Here is a 22,970-nt window from a genome sequence, read left to right as displayed (position 1 = left end):
AAAATCTCAGATACCATGTTGTCAGCAGCAAATAAATACAACTTATTGCTTTAAAGTACATTGATTGCCATTGCAAAAATTCGCGAAGGGTTCTAACGGCTTCTGCATGCATGTATATAAATAAATGTTCTTTAAATAGATTTCACCTAGGAATGTGTTCCTTAATTTATTGAAGAAGACTGACAAATATTTTCTGTTAAATGTTTACAACATCTTTAATCCATCAAAGTAAAGTTGATCTTTATTATCAGCACTGATATTCAAAGGGAGTTTCATCAGGTGCCCCTATCAATATATAGATAAAAATACAATAGATGTTACTTCGTGCAAGATTCTCAATACATTTGTAGTAGGCTGAAAATTATCAGATTTAAGATATTTTGCGGGCAATAATATTCTATTGCGAATATTTTTCTTTGAAACAAAAGAAAAACACACACACACAAACACACTTTAATCTTCAATCCGTGTCTGTGACTAAAACATAAACTACGCAACATTGTTATGGCTAATAAAGAGAGGGGAATATTAACTGGGACATCACAAAAAATACATACTTCCAGAAAATTTAATAATTTGCGTTTCTAATTAATTTAAAAGTTTTAAACCACGTCAAAACGTTCCAATTTATTCATTTTTGTCCCTTGTTAAATCAAACACAGTAAGGTATTAACATGGATCTGGCTGTAATACACTTTTCGTCGTGAAGTCATCATGGTAAATTCTGACATCTTTTATGTGCATAGAGGAGTGCATCAAATATGTATTTTTCACAGTTAAAATGCAATATTTTAACGTTTTTTACGACAGATTTACGAGATTATCCCCCCACCTTCTCAGGTAAATCTATTTAAGGTTAGATGGAACTAAATCTTATCGAAGTTATGTCCATGGGACAAAAAAAAAATAAAAAAGTCACTAAAACAAAGAAAAAAAAACAAGAAAGAACAACTAGCACTACAAATAATCTACTGACCCTTCTCTATACGCAGGTTTACACGTTTTACTTGAAAGTTGAAACTGTCTCGGGAGAGATTGATCTCTGGGAAGAGAGCAGTATGTTCCATTCAGTCATACTAATTTTATATCTCCGTAGCTAAATGTAAAAAAAAAAATGCTCGTTTGATCATAGAAGAACAGAAGACATGTAGCACATGTACAAGGTAACTAAAAGGTTACCGTTTTCTGAGTAAAAGAGCATTCATTGATTCGTATTCATATCTATTTATTTCACAAAAATTTACATCAATGATTTCCCGTGCAATGTTTATTACATCTGTGTAAAATTTTACATAACACCACAATATCTATTTCATTTTATTGCTTATTGTTTTGAACAATTTTTTCCATGAACAGAATTACTTCACGAATGATGTATGACTGTTCTAACTCCCTTGTGATATGTGTTTCATATTATCCTCATTTCGAAGCAGGAAGGGGATGTAAAAAGATTTTATTAACATCTTTCAGTTTTTTTCTTGGAAACATTTTCTAGCAATATTTCTCCTATCCATTACATTAACAAAGGGGTTTATTAAAAATAAATAAATTGCTTAATCATCATAGCTACTGGACTAAACAACGGGATATGTAAGCATCACTCAGTTGTTCTGCTTTGGCAAGAAAATACGAGAAGAACAAGATGCTACAAAAATACATTCGATATTATTGTTAATAACAATGGTTGCTCCTAGACTTGAACCACACCTCTCGATCCAATGTTTTATCTGTACTTTATTTTTTGTTCCTTACGTGCCATTTACATGGTTTTGAAAGGATAAATTGAACAAAACAAATAAAAATTACAACTTTGTGTCCAAAATTTTCCTTGCAAAATTCTGAATTCTATACATGAAATTATTCCTTATTGAAGCTTCCTTGTTTATGAATAGCTGAGAAATTCCCTTGAATTCTTCTGTGAACTTCATGTTTTCTTCCATAGTTGAACAGTTTTCAGAAACAAGGCACTTTTTGCTACACTGCAGTACAAAGAATATATTTCTAACTTATTCTTATCATTAAGAAAAATGTGTTTATATCCCTTCAGATCACCACCTCTGGTAATTAATTGAAGAGATTTATCCAAAAGACTTCTGAGGTCGGACATGATTAAATGAATAACAGACTTTTCTTAATCTATTTACAGCAAACACTATAACAACAAAATCGGGTGACACATTTTGTAAAATTTCCAAAACAAACGGTATAGCATCATCTCTTAAGCCTGTTGTATCCCCCAAAATTTCTTTTCCTGTTTCATATATCGTAATTTCTTTGGTAAGGGACTCTGCTTCTAAATTGCTTCCAGATTGTGCTGTATCTTGTTGAAGCAAGGTATCGATGGGCGCACTTTTTCTTGATCCTACAGGTCCAGTAAAGACGATTCCTTTTTTTCCTTATCACAAGGGATCGGAGGCATTCTTACGTATTGAAACAAATAAATTAGAAATTATGAAAAATTAAGAAAACATCTCTCTCACTGAGAAAAATAACATATATTTGAAATTCTTACTTTTGTTGCCAATACCCCAGTGCTCATCACTTCATTTTCTCTTTCATTTAACAAACCTAAATCTGTTCCATCCAAGGAAGCTTCGTAGCAAATTTGAATAAAATTGGAGTACTGGTTCTTAAATTAAAGATTAAAATGTGAAAACTCTACTACGAGGACGATAAACTAGTGACAAATATTGGTCAGAATAGCTCATTAATGCTCTGTGTAGCTAAAATGTCATAAAAACCTCCTGTTTGTCATTCCAAAATACAGAATTTGTTAGGTAAAGGCATATATAGTTTTTTCCTCCAGAATTTAGGATTCATTTTCGATATCCTACTGAAATATTGAAGTACTATGCATGTTGTGCAAGTTTCATATGAAATGCATGCATGTAAATATGTATAAGCTTTTTATAAGGAAGTATGTTGAATGTATACTTTTCAAGCCACATTCACATTATGATCATTAAACTGTTAAGGTATACAGATCATTCAGGTGATCAAGTCTTAAAATACAAAGTCTTTAAATAAGGAGCATTAACTCATAGGCAACAACCTTTGCCAGATACAAATACTTTTATTCTCATTTGACATGTTTCACTTGAAACTTGAAACATTTTATTTCACTAAATCCCCAACATGGGGTATGTTAGTACAATGAAAGTTTAAAAATTGAACAAATCAGCATGTGAACAGTTAACATAATGAACTACAAAAAGATCTATGATATGGACAGTACTGACATTTAACAAATTTATCTTGACAGCTGAACATTTAAATACACGAACTCTTTTCAGTGACATAGATACAGGACATTCATAATTTTTAAATGCATCCTTTTGTTAATCAAAAATAAGGTGATATTAGTTTCTTTTTAATTATTCCTAGAATTTTTAGAGTGAAAATAATCCATACGACTTGTAAATGTTGGAAACACATATCACATATTTAAAAACCATCAGGTAAGAGAAAGTAAAAATATACGCAGAAGTTTGAATTTTTTTTTTCAGGTCCTTTGAAAACCAATCTTTTCAAATCCAAGCATGATCTTTTTCCGCACGAGAGCTCTAGATCTGTCTTCACGTTTGAGTCGTTTGTAACATCTGAAAGAAGAAATAAATTAACCTGATGAAAAAAAAGACAAATTAGACAACAGGTGCCATGCGTACATTCATGAAGTTCCTGACTACAATTTTAAGTGGTAATGAGAGTCCGTTTTAATTTTAAACAAAACAGTTTTTTTCTGTTATTTTGGATATTATTATTATATTCTAGCATGCATTATCTTAAGAAATGACTTTCATACGCTTTTCTGATAAGTTAAATTTTTGCATTCCTTGTAAACTTCTCAATTACTAAATACATTATATATAAATGAACATTCTCAATGATAGCATTTTCAAAATGTTGAAGAATTATATTCTCCAATAAGAAATGTTTGGAATATTTTTCTAAGGAAAAAAGTTATTAAAAGACCTTAAATTTACGTCTGTGTGGAAGAAAGATTGTTCGATTCGAATAATTCCGATATCTTTAAACATCTTTTCCTGCTTGTGGCCTTGTCAATGATAGGTAAAACTTTAAATATATTGCAAGGAAAAAATTGCAGAGAAAAAGTAACATTCTAAAAGTCACTAATTTAGTGTGGTAAAATTGTAAAAAAAAAAAAAAAAAAAAAAGTTCTTTGAGAGAAACGGAGGAACATGATACTGCAGTTTGAATTCTTTGAATACGAATTTGTAGCATTCTTTATTCCACCAAAACAACAAAAATGAACCCATACAAAATTCATCACAGTAGTTTAAATATAAGGAAATGCAAACTGTTTGCCTAGTTGTTTACTATCTTGGATAATACTCATCACAGTCTGTCCAAAATATAAACAGAAGGAATAGACTCCTCAATCTAAACGTTTTAATCTTAACCATATTGACAAATTTGAAAAAAAACAATAATAATTTAAGATACAGCCATTTAACATTGATTAATTGAATGTAGCTTACTGTAGAATTGAGTAAATGATAATAGTACATACTGTAATTTTATTCCGGCAAATTTTAGAATTTTTGCAGATGCTTTGTATTTTGGTGTCTCAGCTTTGTCATTGGCATAATAAATCACTTTACTTATTCGTGATTGGGCCAGCAGTTTGGCACATTCATTACACGGAAACAGTGTAACATACACGATGCAGTCTTTTAAACTGGTCCCATGTCTATTTATAACAGCATTCATTTCAGCATGACAAACTAAAAAAAAAATCTCAGAATTTTCACAATATAAAACAGACATTTTAACCTAATTTAAGTTTGTTAAATAGTCTTGCGAATTGGACATTTTATTGGCGTATGAAGTAGCAAGAGGAATACCAAAAAGACTTTGCTCTGCCTTGTTTTTTGAAAATGTTGGATCATTTTCCCGCTTGCTCTTTTTTCTCTCCGGGTCAATAAAACCATTGTATCCAGTTGTTACGATTCTTTTTTCGCTGTTTATTATGCATGTTCCAACCTGAAAGTTTGACGTGATAGAATTACAAGAAGTTTGAATTATACAATATTAATTTTTTATACGAGAAAATATTTTAAAGGATATTTCTTTTTTAAATGCGAATAAAAAAAACTTTTTGTATTGTATTCTTTGCAGAGACTAGTTTTCAATAGCATCGTATGATATCTAAGGTAAAAGATAATTTCAGTTAGGATTTTGAAGGACAGTAATTATAGCTTATAATTTTTAGATTTCGATAAAACATGCATATGTGTATTACTAGTATAAACCAAGGGGATGTAAAAACAGAAAATGATTTTAATTTTGATGTAAATTAATACAAGAAATATTTGATTCTTTGCAGTTAAACACTAAATTGAAATTTTGTATCAAACTTTTGTTAGTTTTTATCATGGCATGCAGAGGAGGTCATAAGTAGGTAACGATTTATTTAGATTTATTCAAGGATTTTTTTTCATACATTATTACCTTGAAATGGTGCTCGAGAATTATAAAAGATAAATAGATAAAGGGTGGATAGATAAATTTTGGACCATTTTAAGCATAATAGCAAGTTTAATTCTTAATTAAGTGTTTATCAAATCAGAAAGATCTAACTATTAACCTTTTAATTCGTTCTGGGTGTCATCGGAAACATCCACTAGAGTACAGACTTGGACAAGTGAATGCAACAAAAAAAGATAATGTGCCAATAGAATTCTCGGTAGATTGACAAAAAAAAAAATAAATAAATATGCGAATTTTACACAACGTTTTGCATATACTTAATCTTTGATATATTTACCTTCATTGAATACCACTTTTACCGAAAATAAGATCATATGTTAGATATATAATATAGTTTTTGGTAGGGTCACACAGTTTACATTCAATTTCCATTCATTCTTAGCCCCGCACCCACTTTCGAAAATACAAATGGTCTTCCTAATTATAAATGATTGTTGCTTACATGGCTTGAACTCACGTAACTCACGTAACCTTTCATAACCTTGCTCACCTGTCCACTCACGCTTTACTTTTTTTTTTCTCAAATGTGATCAACGCTACTTGTCAGCTCTTATCATCGCAATGTTTGGCTTCGTTTATATAAGTAGATAATAAATCAATAGCTTCGTAAATCGTTGATTATAATAAAATAAAAATTACCGCTAAAAACTTCATAATAGTATTTTGATAATTACCCTAGTAATTGATTGCTTGGTTTGTTAACATATGAACCTTCCTTATCGACTGATAAAAATTGTCACGTTGTAAATATATCTATTCTGTCTTGATATATATCCCTGAATTGTAATGAGACCTTCATTTTATTCATCAATTTTTTCATAAACAACAAACAGTCACAAACAGAAACAAAATTTGATGTTTCAGTGTGTAAAAAAAATGAACGGTAGTGCAGTTTTCCTCATAATTTTAAAATATCCGAACTTTCGAAATCTGTTTATAACATGTCTTTTTAATTCATTCTTTTCAAAATTATCCTAGATTTTTTTTCAAATCCTCGTAAAAAAGGTGCCCCAGACATAAGTCATGGCAATTCATCTTTTGTTTCATTAAAGTTGCATAATGAGACAAAACCATGTGTTTCTTTTAAGAAAATTGCATCACAAAATAAAAGATTTCTGTGAAATATGATTATGAATATATCGAAGTTTGACAACTCAACTCAACTGCACTGTAAAGCAAGAAAAAAAAAACTGCAAAATATAAGTGCCGGAAAAACAAATGTTGTATCTATCGCTTTGTTTTTATCGTCAATGTCAACAATGTCAAGGTCCCGCGTCCTTTATTTTTTAGCGTGACACTTGTAAACAACATTAAATTGGGGCAAGCAGAAGTAAGGAATAAGTTATGATCAATTTTTTTTGAAGATTGTATCAAAATTCTCAGTCATCCGACTTTTATATCTCTGGAATTGAAATCAAGGTAAATTCTTACGTGGGTGGGTTAAGGCTACACCCAGAGATATCCTACTTGCCTCTACAATATGACGTCATAGTAAGCTGTATGACGTGAAGTATAGAAATAATGATTTCTTAATATCTATATTTAAAGTTTAATTTCAGGTCCAAGAAATGAAAGAAATCATTCAAAAACATAATATAAACAAAATCTTGTCGTTTTTGGGTGGTATAAATAGCTAAGTATTTATCACGGAGGTTAAATACCAGACCCATGACGTCATAACTATTGATCAAATATTTGCCGAGTGAAAATTAAACGAGAATTCATGTAAACAAATATATAAAATAGGAGTTTTAAAGCATATACCGTGAATGTTATGTGTGATTCATAAGGAATTAAAGATTAAGAATCAGATACGCTGATATTTTCTTATCATGTTTTCTTATAATGAACACAGGCAGTGCTTTGAAATCCCGATCAGCCTTTCCTCTGTCGTTCTATAACAATAAAGTTGCAAAAGTTCAACACTACGCCGCATACTTTGACACATAATTATTGTTTGTATCGAAAGCTTGTATTCTATAGTACTTGGAAAGTGCTGCTACAATCGTGTGATTAATATGAATTGATGACAATTCCTTGATCGTTTGTACAAAATGTAATAATTTTGGTAAGGTTTCATGCGAAACTTTGGAATAATTTTTTCTGTGTCGGGGGAGTAGGATGCTAGCAGCACTTTTCATGACCCAGTGATGTTTTTACATAATTATTTTCACTAAAAGAAATGAATTCTCCCCGGGGTAGTGTTGAACTATTCAGTTTTTCATTAAGGCAATTTTTCTATTTATAGAGGTCACGTCGTAGTGGAGTGCTTCTTTTAGCCTATGACTCAATGACGTTTATACATTGGAAAATAATAATATATGTTTTATCTATGGCTTTTCCGATTTATCAATGTTACATTTTACGAAAAAAGACTAAATTCGCCGAAATATGATCTGTGTACTGCCTTAGCATACCTGCGTAAACTTTTCAGCGCAAGCGTACAATAAAGAGGAGGAAGTGAAACAATATTTTTGTGATGGGTTATACAGATTTTTTTTTTTACTTTTATTTTTCTCCATTAAATTGGATTTTTTAGGTTTTGAAACCTGTAATTTTCTGAAACCTAATATCTTCAAGAACTGAACAAAATTTGCATGTGTCCTGCAAAAATTCTACTGTTGTCAATTTTCCGTTTGTCCGTCACAGTGTCACTTTAATTTTTTTCTTTTTAAAGAGGAAATGATTATTTTTTTCTACAAACTACGTCATGCGTTAGGCTACAAAAAAGCTTCTAACATTTACATGTATGCTTTGAGAAAGTTCAAAATTAAAGAATTGAAACGATAGCCTACCGTTCGAACGTCATACTTGCTTCTTTTCGCCGACAGAAAAGCGACTCCCATAAAATACTCATCCCATGAAATAATATCATCTTTCTGTGTGCTGAAATAATTTATGTTATAAGCAATCTTTGTATCATTAAAATTTTGTTTTAGACATTATTGTTTTACTTACTTATAATTACTTAAAACAATTCAATAGAAAAAAAGGATAACTATTGATATTAATTGATAAAGATGACGTAACATGTTTATTTTTCCTTAGCCAGATTACTTTTACAATCATCCCATTCCAATTTATTATATCATTATACCTTTTTCTTTTGCGTTGCCCTACTCTTTTATCCTTTTTATCGTCACTCATTTCTGATTTTCGAGTATTAGGCATGTTAAATGTTTAAAATTTATCTCAGATATGATATTACTATCTGTTTGAAAATTTTCAATTATCTACATGATTTATGTACACAAGGAAATTACAAATACTTGACATGTGATCAGTATATACTTTTAAAAAATCCTTCTTTAGAAAAATACTTACAGGAGTAACCTAAAATATCCAAGCCCTTTATTGAGAATTTCAAAAGAGAAAGAGAAATTTGATTTCAAATGCTTCCAGGGTAAGTCAGTGCTATATACACTTACCTTTGTATGTATCACATATAGATTGAATTTAAAATATGATTAAAACTACGCAGATTACCCGGGAATTCATTTTCGGAAAACTGCGCAGTTTATTAAAGTATTGTGGGTAGCCCTTTTTTCAACAGATATTATGCAATTTTTAAATGCAATATCCTTTATCTGTTAGAATTTTTTTTTTTAATTGGAATTTGACTCTTTCAATGTGAATGAAAAAACGCAAAAACCTTTTTAGTTGAAATAAATATTTGTGGTTATTAAAATATTTAAACATTGAATTTATCTGTAATTAAAAATAAAAAAGGTATTAAACCTATTATATATGTTATTTTAATGATGGAGAAGTCAATCACAATGTAAATTCCATCGAGAATAAAACACAAATTAAATCCTTGTATTTTATATAACAAAAACAATATTCAAGTAGGATTGAATTATGATTTAAATCAACTTGAACAGTGGTCTAAACAGTGGCTATTGAAATTTAATCCTTCGAAAACCAAAGCTATCTTTTTTAGTACTAAGAAAAATTTCGAACTACCAAGGCTTAAATTTCAAGACTGTTATTTAGATTTTGTATCATCACACAACCACTTATGTATTCTCTTTTCACACGACCTTACATGGTCAGCGTACATTGATTCTATCGTTGCCAATGCATATAAAAAATAAGGTCTACTTAAAAAATTGCAGTTCAGGGTAAGTGCTAAAACTTTAACTCTTTTATATACTACTTTAATAAGACCTCAGTTAGAATACGCAAATTAAGTTTGGTGTGGGTGTTCTAGTCAAGATTCCGAAAAACTAGAAAAATTACAGTTAGCAGCAGCAAGAATAGTCACTGGATTAACTTCTTTAGCATCGCGAGATTCTCTCTATTTTGAAACTGGATGGGAACCACTTGCTATTAGAAGAATGTCGAAAGTAAGAACAACTATGTACAAAATTTTTCATAATATGGTACTCGAGTATCTGAAAGAAATATTTCCAAACATTCGATCACACGAATCAAATTACGTAACAAGACAATCACAAAATTATTGCATCCCTAAGTGTAGATTAAATATTTATAAATCATCTTTTGTCCCAATGGCAATAAGGGAATGGAACTCTTTACCTCTTGAAACAAGACAATCCACTACTATAGGTTCCTTCAAAAATTGTATAAACTCTCAAAAAACACTTACTCCTGCCTTTTTTTTCTTTTGGTGATCGTTACTGGAATGTAATTCATACTAGATTAAGACACAATTGCGTTCTGAATAAAGATTTATTTAGGTGCAACATCATTGACAGAACATTATGCACTTGTGGAAAAATAGAAGACGCATATCATTACTTTTTTTCTTGTACGAAATACACTGTCCCAAGAAACGATTTGTTTAATGCTATTTTTAGAATGATTAATTTACGTATTGTAGACACTCACGTACTGTTATGGGGAGATGATTCGATTAGCATTTCTGAAAATAAAAGTTTATTTTTAAATGTGCAATTGTTTATTAAGATATCTGGTCGTTTTTGAATTTATATATTTAATTCATTTGTACATACTACATCAAGTCAACTTTGTACATGCACAACCTGTGTAAGATAATCGTATTGACCTTTGGTTCCAGTGTAGTTTAATTTTTAACATTATTTTGTGTAATGAATTGTTATAAAGGAGAGGACGTTCTAAGTTTTAAGAACTTGCGTTCGATCCTTTTGTTGTAATATCTAAACAATAAAATATGTTCAAACCAACAAAAACAATTTTTCGAAGAAAGAAACACGTAGGTTTATCGGACTAATAATGTAGTCAGCATTGAATTCATTAACTACACGAATCATCTGATTCAGCAATTAAATGTAATTCAGTTTCAGTTTTAAATACAATACAAGCTGGTCAAGGAGAAAATATACTTTGATAAGCAAAATGAGATATCCCCCTCGTTTATAGATAAATCACAAGATTAGTTTTATATTGTTGCCATTATATCGGACAGTTTATTATCTATCTCTCTAATTGGGTTAAGGACCTCCACGCTTACATCATCCTATACATGGATCGGACAATAATTATGAGGTCACGTTAAAAAAATGTAAATGAATACGTATGAATAGATATAAAAGTTCTATTTTCTAAACACTCAAATACTTTCCTTTTCCATGTCATGTACCTAACATTAACCAGACATAGAATGAAAGCTTACTGGATCTTGCTGTATACTGAATGACGTGACGTCATCGACTAGTTTCTCTGCATTGTTGGCGTGGATTAAGTTATTATCGTACTTGACAAACAGCTGATGAAAGGTACGTCGGTTAAGCAACACTTAGCAGACATGATATACATAAAAAACAAAGAACAAAATTCCCAATTATGAAAGATATGCTGTTTAATATATTCTACAGTGTATACATTTTCACTGAATATTTTAGGGTGTAGTTCGTAAATCCAACTGCACCCCTCTCTCAAAGAAACGAAAGCACAAGGAATTATTGAACTGTTAGGAGCTATTTCCATTAATCTACACAACTATTGAAACTTATTTACAGACGTTTTAAATGCATTAATATCCTTCAGCGCATAATCTAATGTGCGGTGTAAAAGCACATCCAGGTTGCAGTTTGGTAGATGATGCAATAAGATATGAAGAAAACAAATAGTAATCAAGCTCAAAAGTCCAACCATTGGTCTCTAAACTAAACTGATAATATAAATGGTCAATAACACTTATGAAAATGTAGAAGCAGTAACCTTTGTGTAAAACAATAAATGTCTGTAATGGAAGCCCAGTGATTACATTCAGAAAATATAAATTAGGATCAGTTTATCAAAAACGTTGTCAGGAAGAAGATACTTTTTTTAACAAATGATCAGGTTTTACAGATCAGAAATTATTCAAATAAAATCATTATCATCAGTAGTAGGAATAGAGGCATGTCCTAAACTTTTAATGTTTTTAACGTTTTTTAACTCCTAAAATGTACTGTTTTTTTTTCTGTAAAAAAAGAATATAGTTGCTTCGTTCTTTTTCTAATGGTCCAGAGTTCAACAGAGCATTTTAATGGAACATTTACATAAATTAAAAGTACATGTTCAATTGAATCAGAAAACAAGTAAATACGATTGATGAAAAGTAGAAAAAGTTCTTTTTCTTTTGCTTTATTTTATAGTTTTGATTACGGGTACATGTATTTAAAAACTTTTTGGAAAAGCAATTTCTTCAAAATCTAGAAAGATTTCTTTCCTGCCTAGAGCTCTACTTTCTCCTTCTTCTTTGTAGCTTCTACAAAAAGAGAAATTTGAAGATAACAAAAATTAGTATTTATAAGAACAGACAAAAAAACTAATATTTAATTTCCAGTTACATATTCTATAAAGCCTAAGGTTTCAGAGCTCATTTCATTCCTGATAATATTTGAAATAAAAATAATTTTGAATTGTATCTTTGCTAATTTATCATATTTTTTAATATGCACAAGAATTTTTATTCGATAATCCTTTCGTGAGGGGACCCAGAGCATAGCATTCATGATGTTTTCAAAAATTATCTTTTAGATATTCATTTTCAATGATATATTTTTAATTCAAAACTGAAATGTTTAGAATTGGCTGTGTTGAGAAGCGTTTTATAGAAAACTTAGTGCCTGTAATTATGAGTATTTTACTCTATATTTTGTATAAAAGGAGCCAGATTATTCTTGATAGTGACTTTGAACTATAATAAACATTAACATTAAAACACTGCGATTAGACATTGTGTAAACTATCTGGAGCTACAGTGGCTGCAACGTTATTGTTGACAAACCAATCGTGTAGAATCGTTCGTGTAACGTGCGTGATCGTTCGTGTAAAGTGCGAGATCGTGCGTGTAACAGACTCAATCGTTTGCGGTTTTAATCGTGCGTGATCGTGCGTTAAGAAACGTGTAAATTTCGTTTTGTAAGTTGTTATAGGAATGTTATTTGTTATACAAGCATTTCGCTTGTCTGTTTTTTTTTTTCAATCCAAATTTTTAATTTCTTTTTAAGAAATGAAGCGCGATTTACTTAATTGAAAACAGAACGAGCTAATTATCGCTTGGAAATAAACAATATAGTAAGTCGTACAGTATTGTGTTCTCGTCAAATAGCATGATTTTTCTTTCTGATAAACCGTATTAGATGTTTGATTTTTTCCTCTGATGTTAATTATATGTATTGCTAATTATGGTCAAGATATTTTCAAAATCAATAGATCAAAAATAGACATTTTTACAAATAAATAATTCTCAATGCTTACATATGTATTTAGTCGGCGAATGTACATGTATACGACATGATTCTCGGGGTTTCGTTTATCAGTGTTATCTCTGGAGGTTACTTTTAATTATTTTTATAATTTCTGCAAATAAGTGATTTGCAAAATAATTGTTGATTTTAGAGATTCACAAATTGAAACATGGATATAACTTATAATCTAATTCATTTTCATGCCATTTTTTTTTTCAAACTTATCCCTTTCTGCATATTATGAAATCCAATTCAATCAAAACTCACGGTCCACCTACATGTAAATCTTCTGATAAAACGAAAAAAAAAAATCAGTTTTCTAAAGTCGGAGAATTTCGTAAATAAGTATTTGTAATCTAAAATAATTCATAAATCTTACATGTATTTAGTTCCAGAAATATCCATTTCTATTTTTCAAAGTCGATGAAATAATAAATTATCAATAATTATTTGAAATCTAAAATAAGTATTAAGCCTTATTTCGTTTTGAAAATATCCATTCCTACAGCATTTGAACTATTTTGCGTGAAGAATCGTGCGTTTGCGTTAGCAATCGTGTTAGATCGTGTAACGTGTAGAATCGTGTGCGTGAAGGATCGTTCGTGTAACAGACTTTATCGTGCGTGAATCGTGCGGAATCGTTCGTGTAACGTGATCGTTCGTGTAAGTTGTCAACAATAACGTTGCAGCTACTGTATGAGGAAAACACAAAGTTTGCAGGAAGAATTAAACGTATTCATGTCGCTGCATGTGCACTGATATCTGTTAGTTAAAATCTTGCATGTTTATATCAGATACAGTGTGTTTGGGTAGTCTTTTGCCATTCATTGTTCACTATAGTTGACAACACACAATTGTCTTTTGGGGCAAAACTTTTCTAAAGTTTAACACTTTAAATGTTGCCTACTTTCAAACTTGTGTAAATACAGTCTGTAATAAGTATACATACTGTAATTGTATTTTTGCAAACTCCAGCATTTTTCTAGATAACTTGTATTTTTGCTCGTCAGATTTGTCGTTGGCATAATATATAACTTTACTTATCCGTGACTGGGCAAGCAGTTTGGCGCATTCATTACAAGGAAAGAATGTAACGTATGCAGTGCAATCCTTTAAACTGGTACTGTGCCTGTTTATAACAGCATTCATTTCAGCATGGCAAACTGAAAAAATAACAGAATATGTTTTCTTTTCTCATAAATACAACAATTATTCTGCGGTGAGATGTTTAACTTTGTACTTTTTTAAAATAATCTTTTCACGACAACTGCAATACCAATCTTTTGCAGGACAAATTGAAAAAGTTTGGTGAAATATGACGTAAGATCAATTTTTGTTAAAAAACGTTATTTGATTATCAGCCAACAAACACTGCCAAACGTTATCAAGTTTCCATCCTGATGAGCAGTACCGCACTTATACTGAAAATGCTTATTTTAGATTACTGTCAGTCCCTCCAGTCTTTTTTCTATAGCACTTTTATTTTCTTCAACAGATTTAAATGAAATAAGGGCTATCGAGTTAATTTAGGAAAATATTTTTGCAAACCGGATAATTGCAAGAGAAGGAAGTAAACAGAAAGTTACCAGATTTACTTTTTTCCTCTTCTGAAAATAGTTCATCATTGTTTTGATTTCCTTGCATTTCCGGTGGGTCAATATAACCATTATATCCAGTGGCAACTATCCTTTTTTCATTGTTAACTATACATGCACCAACCTGAAATTATTATATATATGAAAACTCATTTTCATATCAAAATTTAAATGTAACTATAAAATATGTTGGTAAGTGAAATGAGAAAACTTAAAGGATAACGCGAAACCGTATTTAACTTTGCATCAAAGAACTACGAACGAAAGTATTGATCTTCCGCCTACCTCAACATCAATTTTCAAAACTAAATATATATATATATATATTTTTATTTATATAGATATTTATGTGAATCCCCCCCCCCTCCCCCCAAAAAAAACTTATTTGGGAAAACAAAGAGAGTTAACTATAAATATTGGGTAAAACTTTCCTTTTTCATTTTAGAAATCAACGGAAGACGGAAAATATTTTAAAACATCTTTCCCCCGTGAAACAAAAATTCCATTTTACAAGTATTATGAATTTTTATTCCACAAATTACATGATCAATACGTACTGGTCCCTGCTGACAAAGCAGGTAACAACATTGTCTTTGTTTGTAAGGCTCATTATATTAAATGTATTTTAGAGAAACTTGGATTTAATTGTACAAGTGGTGATCCAACTGATACTCATAGTTCCCTTTCTAATTTTCTAAGGAAGAAATGTTGCAAAATCATATGTCAGTTTTGAATATTTTTAATATTCCAAACAACCAAAATGAATTTGAATTACCATATGTATATTGGATTCCGAAACTTCATAAAAATCCTTACAAACAAACATACATAGCGGGTTCCAGTAAATGTTCAACCAAGCCTCTTTTTTTACTTTACTACTCACTAAGATATTAACAGTAGTGAAGAAACTTCAAGAGTACTGTGCAACAATATATTCGAGAAGTGGTGTAAATCAGATGTGGATACTTAAAAATTCCAAGAAACTTTTGGAAAATTTGAAATTACAAGATTTTACAAAAATCAACAGCTTAAAAACTTACGACTTTTCAACTTTATACACAACCATTCCCCACGATAAATTAAAGTCCAGGCCTTTTGGTATCATTGACAGCTGCTTTTTCAATAAAAATGGAACTCGTAAATTTACATACCTTGTCATTGGTCATTTGCAAAATCATTTTGTTAAAATACATTCTGATTGTACACACAGTTACTTTGAAGTTGACATTAAAAAGATGCTTGAGTTTCTGATAGACAATATCTATGTGGTTTTTGGAGACCAGGTCTTGCAACAATCTATTGGAATTCCCATGTGTACCAATTGTGCCCCGTTATTAGCAGACCTTTTTTGTATTCATATGAAGCAGAATTTGTCCAAAATCTTATACGTGAAAAGAAGAAATCACTTGTTGTGGCCTTCAACTCGACATTTAGATATATCGACGACGTATTGTCAATTAACAATGGATATTTCCATATCTATGTCGATACGATATATCCTGGTGAGCTTGAGATGAAAGACACCACAGAGTCTGACACATCTGTTTCACATTTAGATATTTTACTTGCAAAAGACATTAATGGTAATCTAACAACCAAGCTTTATGATAAACGTGATGACTTTAACTTTTCAATCGTTAACTTCTCTTACTTGTTCAGCAATATATACCTTCATCGCCTGATTACGAGGTTTATATCTCTCAGTTGATTCGATACGCAAGAGCATGCTCTACGTATGCACAATTTCTAAACCGAGGTATATTATTGACAAACAAGTTGATGAAACAAGAGTATCAGCAGTCTCGTTTAAAGTCATCATTTCGTAAGTTCTATGGTCGATACAATGACCTTGTTGACTGACGTTTTTCATACTGATTGTTAGACCATTATTTACACACTGAATTGTCGACGGATTTTTCTGTTATTTCCCGATGATGACAAGGGGCACACGGCGGGTGTGACCGGTCGGCAGGGGATGCTCACTCCTCAATAGCACCTGACCCCACCTCTGATGTTTTATAGGTCCGTGTTTGCTCTGCTCCAACATTTAGATTGTTTAATGGACTTTTGATCTTGAATACTGTTCATTATCTCAATATATTTCATTCAAAGTTTTTGCTGTTTCACGGGTGGGGGGATATATTTACAGACTAAAAAAAACATCAAAAATGGTCATTTTATTAAAAATTTCAAATAAAATAACATGTAAAAATGCATTTACCAATCTTTACATTAAATTTCACAAAAAAAGTTAAACATACAGAAAGATCTATGTGTCATTTATCCATTTAAATGCTTCTTTGAAAATCAGCTGATGCTTTTAAGCCTGATTTCTATAGTTAAAATGTTCTAACCCCCACCCACCAACCCTCTTATGAAAACAGTTTTAAAATAGAGCAATTAACTTTATGACACTGGTTTAAAATAATTAATCAATTGCTAATATTCTGCTCTTTGTAATCCATTAAGTTTCAATGGACTAAATGTGGATAAATGTGGTCAAAAATGGGTGTAAAATGTAGGCGGGAATCGGGAATTAGCGTGCGTAGTTCTTTGTTGGAAAGTTTTGTCGCTGCTCTCTTTTCTTTTCTTTTCGTTCTTTAAGATCTCAAGAATTCACTTTCTACAGATATTGTCCAACGATACATATAGGCATAACTACTAAGAACTCAATTTAAGGATCACAGCTGTTAACGAAAAACATTTGCAACGAAAAGAAAGAAAAAGAAAAAAGAAATAGGGAATTGTTGCCTAAAAATACCTTTCGCACTTCATACTTGCTTCTTTTTGCTGACAGAAAAGCAATACCCATGAAATACTCATCCCAAGAAATAATGTCATCTTTCTGTGTGCTGAAATAGTTCACTCAAATAAATGATTGACAAAATTTACTAACATTGCTGAGTAAAAAGAATCGTTATCAAAATTTGTTTTTGATTTCATCAATTGGAATAAGTTGAAAAAAGGACTCGTAAAAATTTTTAATCAATAAACAAATTTCATAAGCAGCAAGATCATTTGTGAAAATTATTTTTTTTTTTTTACAAGTATGGCCACCCTGTAATCGCTTGGCTAAAAATAAAAATGAAATGAGATACAGGAGTATTTATTAGGAAATTTTTGTAAACAAAGATTATGGAGTTACGAGGCATGAACATAATAAGTTATGAAATCATGTCAAAAAATTGTGCAAAAACAAAAACAAAACAAAACAATGAACAATGTATATATTTTTCTTTCTTATAGAATTATTTTGATGACAATGTCTGTTGCTTACTTTTTTTCATACCTTAATCTTTTGCGCTGTTTTGTCCCTTTCTCCTTTTGATTTTTCAATTTAGATTTTTGACTGTCAGACATGTTTTCGTTTACCTTTAAAGATATCCTTAAATATACATACTGTGAAATATACACTTACAAAACATTATTTAAATTGTTTATCTGAATAGGCGCAGATCAGATATCATGTTATAATTCCGGGGTCAAACAAAATTCAAGTTATTTCTTTAATGTACCAAAGTAGATAGATTACCATTGAGGAAATTCAAGAAGAGCTCTAATGGGTATTACATGCATGTATATGGGTAATAGGTTTTTTAAAAATAGATTTATCTAGATTGGCGATTGTTCAATTGTACTGAGGTAGACCGGGAAATATTTTGCTACCAAATGTTTACAATATCTTGTGGCCTTCAATCCACCAAAATAAACTTGTTCTTTATTACCAGTGCTGAAATTCAAAAGGAGTTTTAGCAGGTTCCTCATGAATATAAATGGATGAATATTCAATAGATTGCTCTGTCGATTTGAAAGTAGGTTGAAAATTTCTGTAATTAGTTTAAGATATAGTTGACTAAAATATTTTACTGCGAATATTATCCTTTAAAACACTTTATTCATTATTAACAAAAACTGAACAATTGAAGACCTTTTACTTATTATGTTAGGGTATAAGAAGACAAAACAAATGCTGCACAGCTTTCATGTCAAGGATACTTAATGTATCGTCGGTTTGCTTTTGACGGGTAATGCCCTTGAAAGAAAGTCAAAATGCATATACCAACGGTACTGGGCAAGTAAAATTACTGAATTTTTTGTCTTGAATATTATCTAAAGATGAAACTACATTTAAGCAAATTGTGCATAAAAACGAGAGGGAAATTATTGGACGCGTTAATTTAATAAAATGCATGTACATTGATGTCTGACATTTCACATATACTTATTAAATATTGATAGGAAAAAGAACCTGCAAATTTCCTGATATTTGAGGAAGCAAGTATTTCCAAAGACGAAAAGAAGAAAAGAGTTTACAGTACTATGTCAAGTATTGATAATTTGGACTCTATGTTGTAGTTGGCCTGAGAAAGATGTTTCATGCCCATTTCGAAATTTGTTTTAATATTTTCTTTCAAATTCTTGCTAGGGACCTCACCCCCTGCAAATGTTCCATTACCTAAAAGTAAGGTTATGATAATTTGCCTTACGGTATCTTTGTTGCTCTAATTTTTAGTCTTACATATTTACTAATGCAAAAGATGAATGATGTCAAGAAAATATATAAAAAATATTTGGTTAGAACGTCTGCTCTAGAGTCACAGAATAAGGCGTTGATCCTTACATCGCGGGTCAGATACCACTGCATGACGTGGAGAACGATCCTTCGTATGAGGCCGTATAAACCGAGATCCCCTGTCGCAGTAGGTGCTTGCACGATTGTTTGATTGATTGTACGTTGTTTTACGTCCAATTCGAGAATTTTTCACTCATATAGAGACGTCACTATATACCGGTGAAGGGCTTCAAATTTAAACCTTTACACGGCACTCAGGGCATTGAGCATGCAGTGAGGGATCTTCATTGTTCCAACGCCTGCCGTGACACGGGACCTTGGTTTTTAAGGTCTCATCCGACGGACCCGCAACTTTCACTTCAAAGTGCCGAGCGCTTGGTGAAGGTGTAACGACGAAAACTGACCCCCGTAGAGTATTGACCGGGGAAAAATGACCCCCCAGTCAATTTTCTACGGCAAGTAGGGTCATTTGTCGACCGTAGAAAACCATTCCAGGCCGGTAATTCTACGACTCTAAACACGTTGAAAAATGACCCCTTAGAAATCTAGCCCCCTACTTTTGCACTATATTTTATAATTAAACCTTTAGAAATGAGACGTGATATGCGTTAATCGGAGGTTTGGGAGGGTTGGTGAAAGCCTAGAGTTTCCTGAATTTTTTTTCTTTCAAATGTATATTGGGGGAGAAGCAAAGTATCTTCCCCTCCTTAATTGTTTTTTTTTTTCTTGGTTTTTGGTGGATTTTTTTTTTTCACATATTTTGTTCCGAAAATGACATGTTTCTGACAACGATTTACTTATATGGAATGCATGTTATCGGAAACCATCTAAAGGACAAGTTAGTGGCCCCATACTTCTAGCTTAAAATTTGTGCCCGCTTTCAACCTGCCTCCACCCCAGCTTTTACCCCAGCTCAATTTCTGGATACACCAATGCATTGCACCAAAATATGTATTGTATTATTATTTCTAGACAAGGAAAAAATGAGAGAAAGCACGGCATATGAAGCGTCCAATATGAAGAAAGATCCTAATTAAATATTTTAAATGCAGATGAGTTATGTTTTCTTTGCTGTTTATAATACATAACATTACAGAATTAGAAATTGAGAAAGGATTGTAGATTCAGATATATGTATTCAAAATGTATTAACTGTAATTACTGCTTCATTTTTAATATCATGTAACATCTTTTTCCCTCTTTTAGGTTCATTTATATTTATTTATTACATGAATATTAATACCCCCGCTCCGAAGGAAATGGTGGTATATACCTGTTGTGTGTGAGTGTGTGGGGGGTGAGTGTTTGTGTTTATATGTCTGTCCGAAACACTTTTTTTCGTTGCAGTTTTCTCTATCACACTCTTTAGTTCGGCATGCCATTTGGTGGTATTCATTTTGGTACAAATCTTATTCGTATGTGTGCGGGTTGGGTATCACTAGAGAGCACGGGCTCATAGATTTCATGTTTCCCCAGTAATTTGTGTACTTACAATGCATTTATTGTCTGTAGAATTGCATTATCTGTATTGTGGGGAAAACGAATGTATCTAAATAAAGTTAACCATGAAATACTATATATATTGTTTGTATCAGGTTCGCTATATGAAATACACTCATAGTCTCTAACAAAAAAAAAAAAAAAAAAAAAAAAAAAAAAAAAATATATATAATTTACCAAAGTTAATTATATTTTAATGCAGTATGTAAGTTTTTACTATAGAAAATTAAAGATTTTTTTTGTGATATATGTTTGTAATATTTTATGTTCTTAAATTTATATGTGCACATTTTTTTATATTTTAGGGAACTACGAGGTGTGATCAAAAAGTTCGTAAACTATCCCTTTATTTACAAATCTACAGTCCAGAACAAATTGAAATTTGGCACACATTTAGTCATAACCATGTTCTGTAAATAGCAGATGTTAGCAATATAAAAATTACTCAATATGTAGATGACGTGACAAAAAAATGGTTGACTCAGTCGTACTTGAGCAACGAACGGCTTTGAGGTTTAACTTTTATCTTGGAAATTCCTTTGTAGTAGCATATAATACTTTGTACAAGGTCTATGAGGACAAAAGACTTGCCAGAAGTTCAATTATTAATGGGATTGATTGATTATGTGAGAAAGGGATATAGTTAAAATGATGTTTGTTCTGGTGCCTAGTGAAAGTAAGCTTGGGAAGAGATGTATCCTCAGTTGAAGAATTTGTTACGGAAGATCGCCAAATTACAGTTAGAAAAATAGCTAAATATCTTAACAACAATAATATAATTATTAAATCCCTAAAATATTGTTTACCTTAGATTTTAAATATATCACATATGATAAAAAGAAGGCACCCATACTTTATCCACAATGGATAAACGACGCACCCAATATAAAAGAGTCGGGTTGTGATGGTCACCATGCTAATTATGGGAAAAAATATCCTAATCCACCCATCCTATTGCCAAGATATGGTCATTCGTGACAAATGGACTATTCTTGTTATAAAAAATAATTTTCATGGTTAGAAATATAAGTCTCGGAAAAATCTTTGAACTTCTGTGAACAGAACGCTACGGAGCATGTCACGTGGCCGCCTGGATCACGCGATTCGTGCATGGGCAGAACGATGGCAGATGTGCATTCAAATCGGAGAGGACCTCTTTAAAAAATAAACACTGAAAACTCATTTTATTTCTTTTAAAGAAGTAATTCAATTAGTTCGTGAACTTTTTGATTACCTCTCGTATTTCTGGTATATTAACATATCACCCAACACATTTTACTGATATCAATGTTAAGAAAGTTTGAGCTTTGAAATCTCAAAAAAGTTCCAAACAAAGTTTCATAGTTAAGCAAAGTATCAAAGTATTTACTTACTTTAATAATAGTAAATTATAGTCAACTATACTTTACTATTTAGTAAATTTTTGTTACGGTTTCCCTTCGATTGTGATAGAAATTCTGGCAACATACTCCTCTTCCTTGATCATTATATAGATACATGACTGACTTTATAATCTACATTATCATTCACATATGCATTATGTAACTACTTATAAGTAGGATTTTTGATGTAAGAAAAAAGAGTTTTGTTTACTTTAGCCTAAAATCTCTTGTATTTTTAAAACCTCGTATCACACATCAAGATCGCTTAATTTGTGTATAGGAAAAACATGGCCAGATGTTTTTAGGCTAGCAAATTTAAAGAGTGAGTTACATCCTCGTTACCCAGTCCCTCAAAACTTACTACTATAGATACACTGACACAAATCACGTACCTCATTTGAACACAATATGTGTTACAATATTTTTTGCACAGTTCTATGCTTTTTGCAAACGCAACTTCAATTGTGCTAATAATGCCAATCCTACTTAAGGAGAAAAATAATATATACATAAGGTAGAGAAGCTTTTTCATAATGCAACATTCAGTTTTTTTTCTATTGGTAAAAATTATTACATGTTACTAGAAAGGGGAAATACGTACAACTGTGTATAAACTTGTGTCAATTTTTAGTATACCAAACACCTCTTTTATTAATTAATCATTTTTTTTATGTAAAAAGCCTCATTTTGCTTAGGCTTTGTTTACACCAGCAAGACATTGGTA

At 31.2% G+C, this 22,970-nt stretch overlaps 1 protein-coding gene across 1 annotated transcript in view; it reads right to left on the bottom strand.

Annotated features, from left to right (window-relative positions):
• LOC133189289 (uncharacterized) overlaps window positions 1-18,151 on the bottom strand; it is a 36,956-nt gene extending 18,805 nt beyond the window's left edge. Inside the window, exons 1-4 of the mRNA XM_061324688.1 lie at window positions 18,081-18,151; window positions 17,553-17,643; window positions 4,866-5,004; window positions 4,532-4,745 (exon numbers count right to left, since the gene is read on the bottom strand). Of these exons, the coding sequence (XP_061180672.1) occupies window positions 4,532-4,745; window positions 4,866-5,004; window positions 17,553-17,643; window positions 18,081-18,151 (515 nt within the window). The remainder of the gene's footprint in view (window positions 1-4,531; window positions 4,746-4,865; window positions 5,005-17,552; window positions 17,644-18,080) is intronic.
• Window positions 18,152-22,970: the final 4,819 nt, after the last annotated feature.

Source organism: Saccostrea echinata, unplaced genomic scaffold, assembly GCF_033153115.1.
Source record: "Saccostrea echinata isolate AGI-Se365-2 ecotype Australia unplaced genomic scaffold, CSIRO_AGI_Sech_v1 ptg000017l, whole genome shotgun sequence".
Taxonomy (NCBI): Eukaryota; Metazoa; Mollusca; class Bivalvia; order Ostreida; family Ostreidae; genus Saccostrea; species Saccostrea echinata.
Note: the sequence above shows the minus strand (reverse complement) of the source record. Positions and strands in the feature narration are given on the sequence as shown.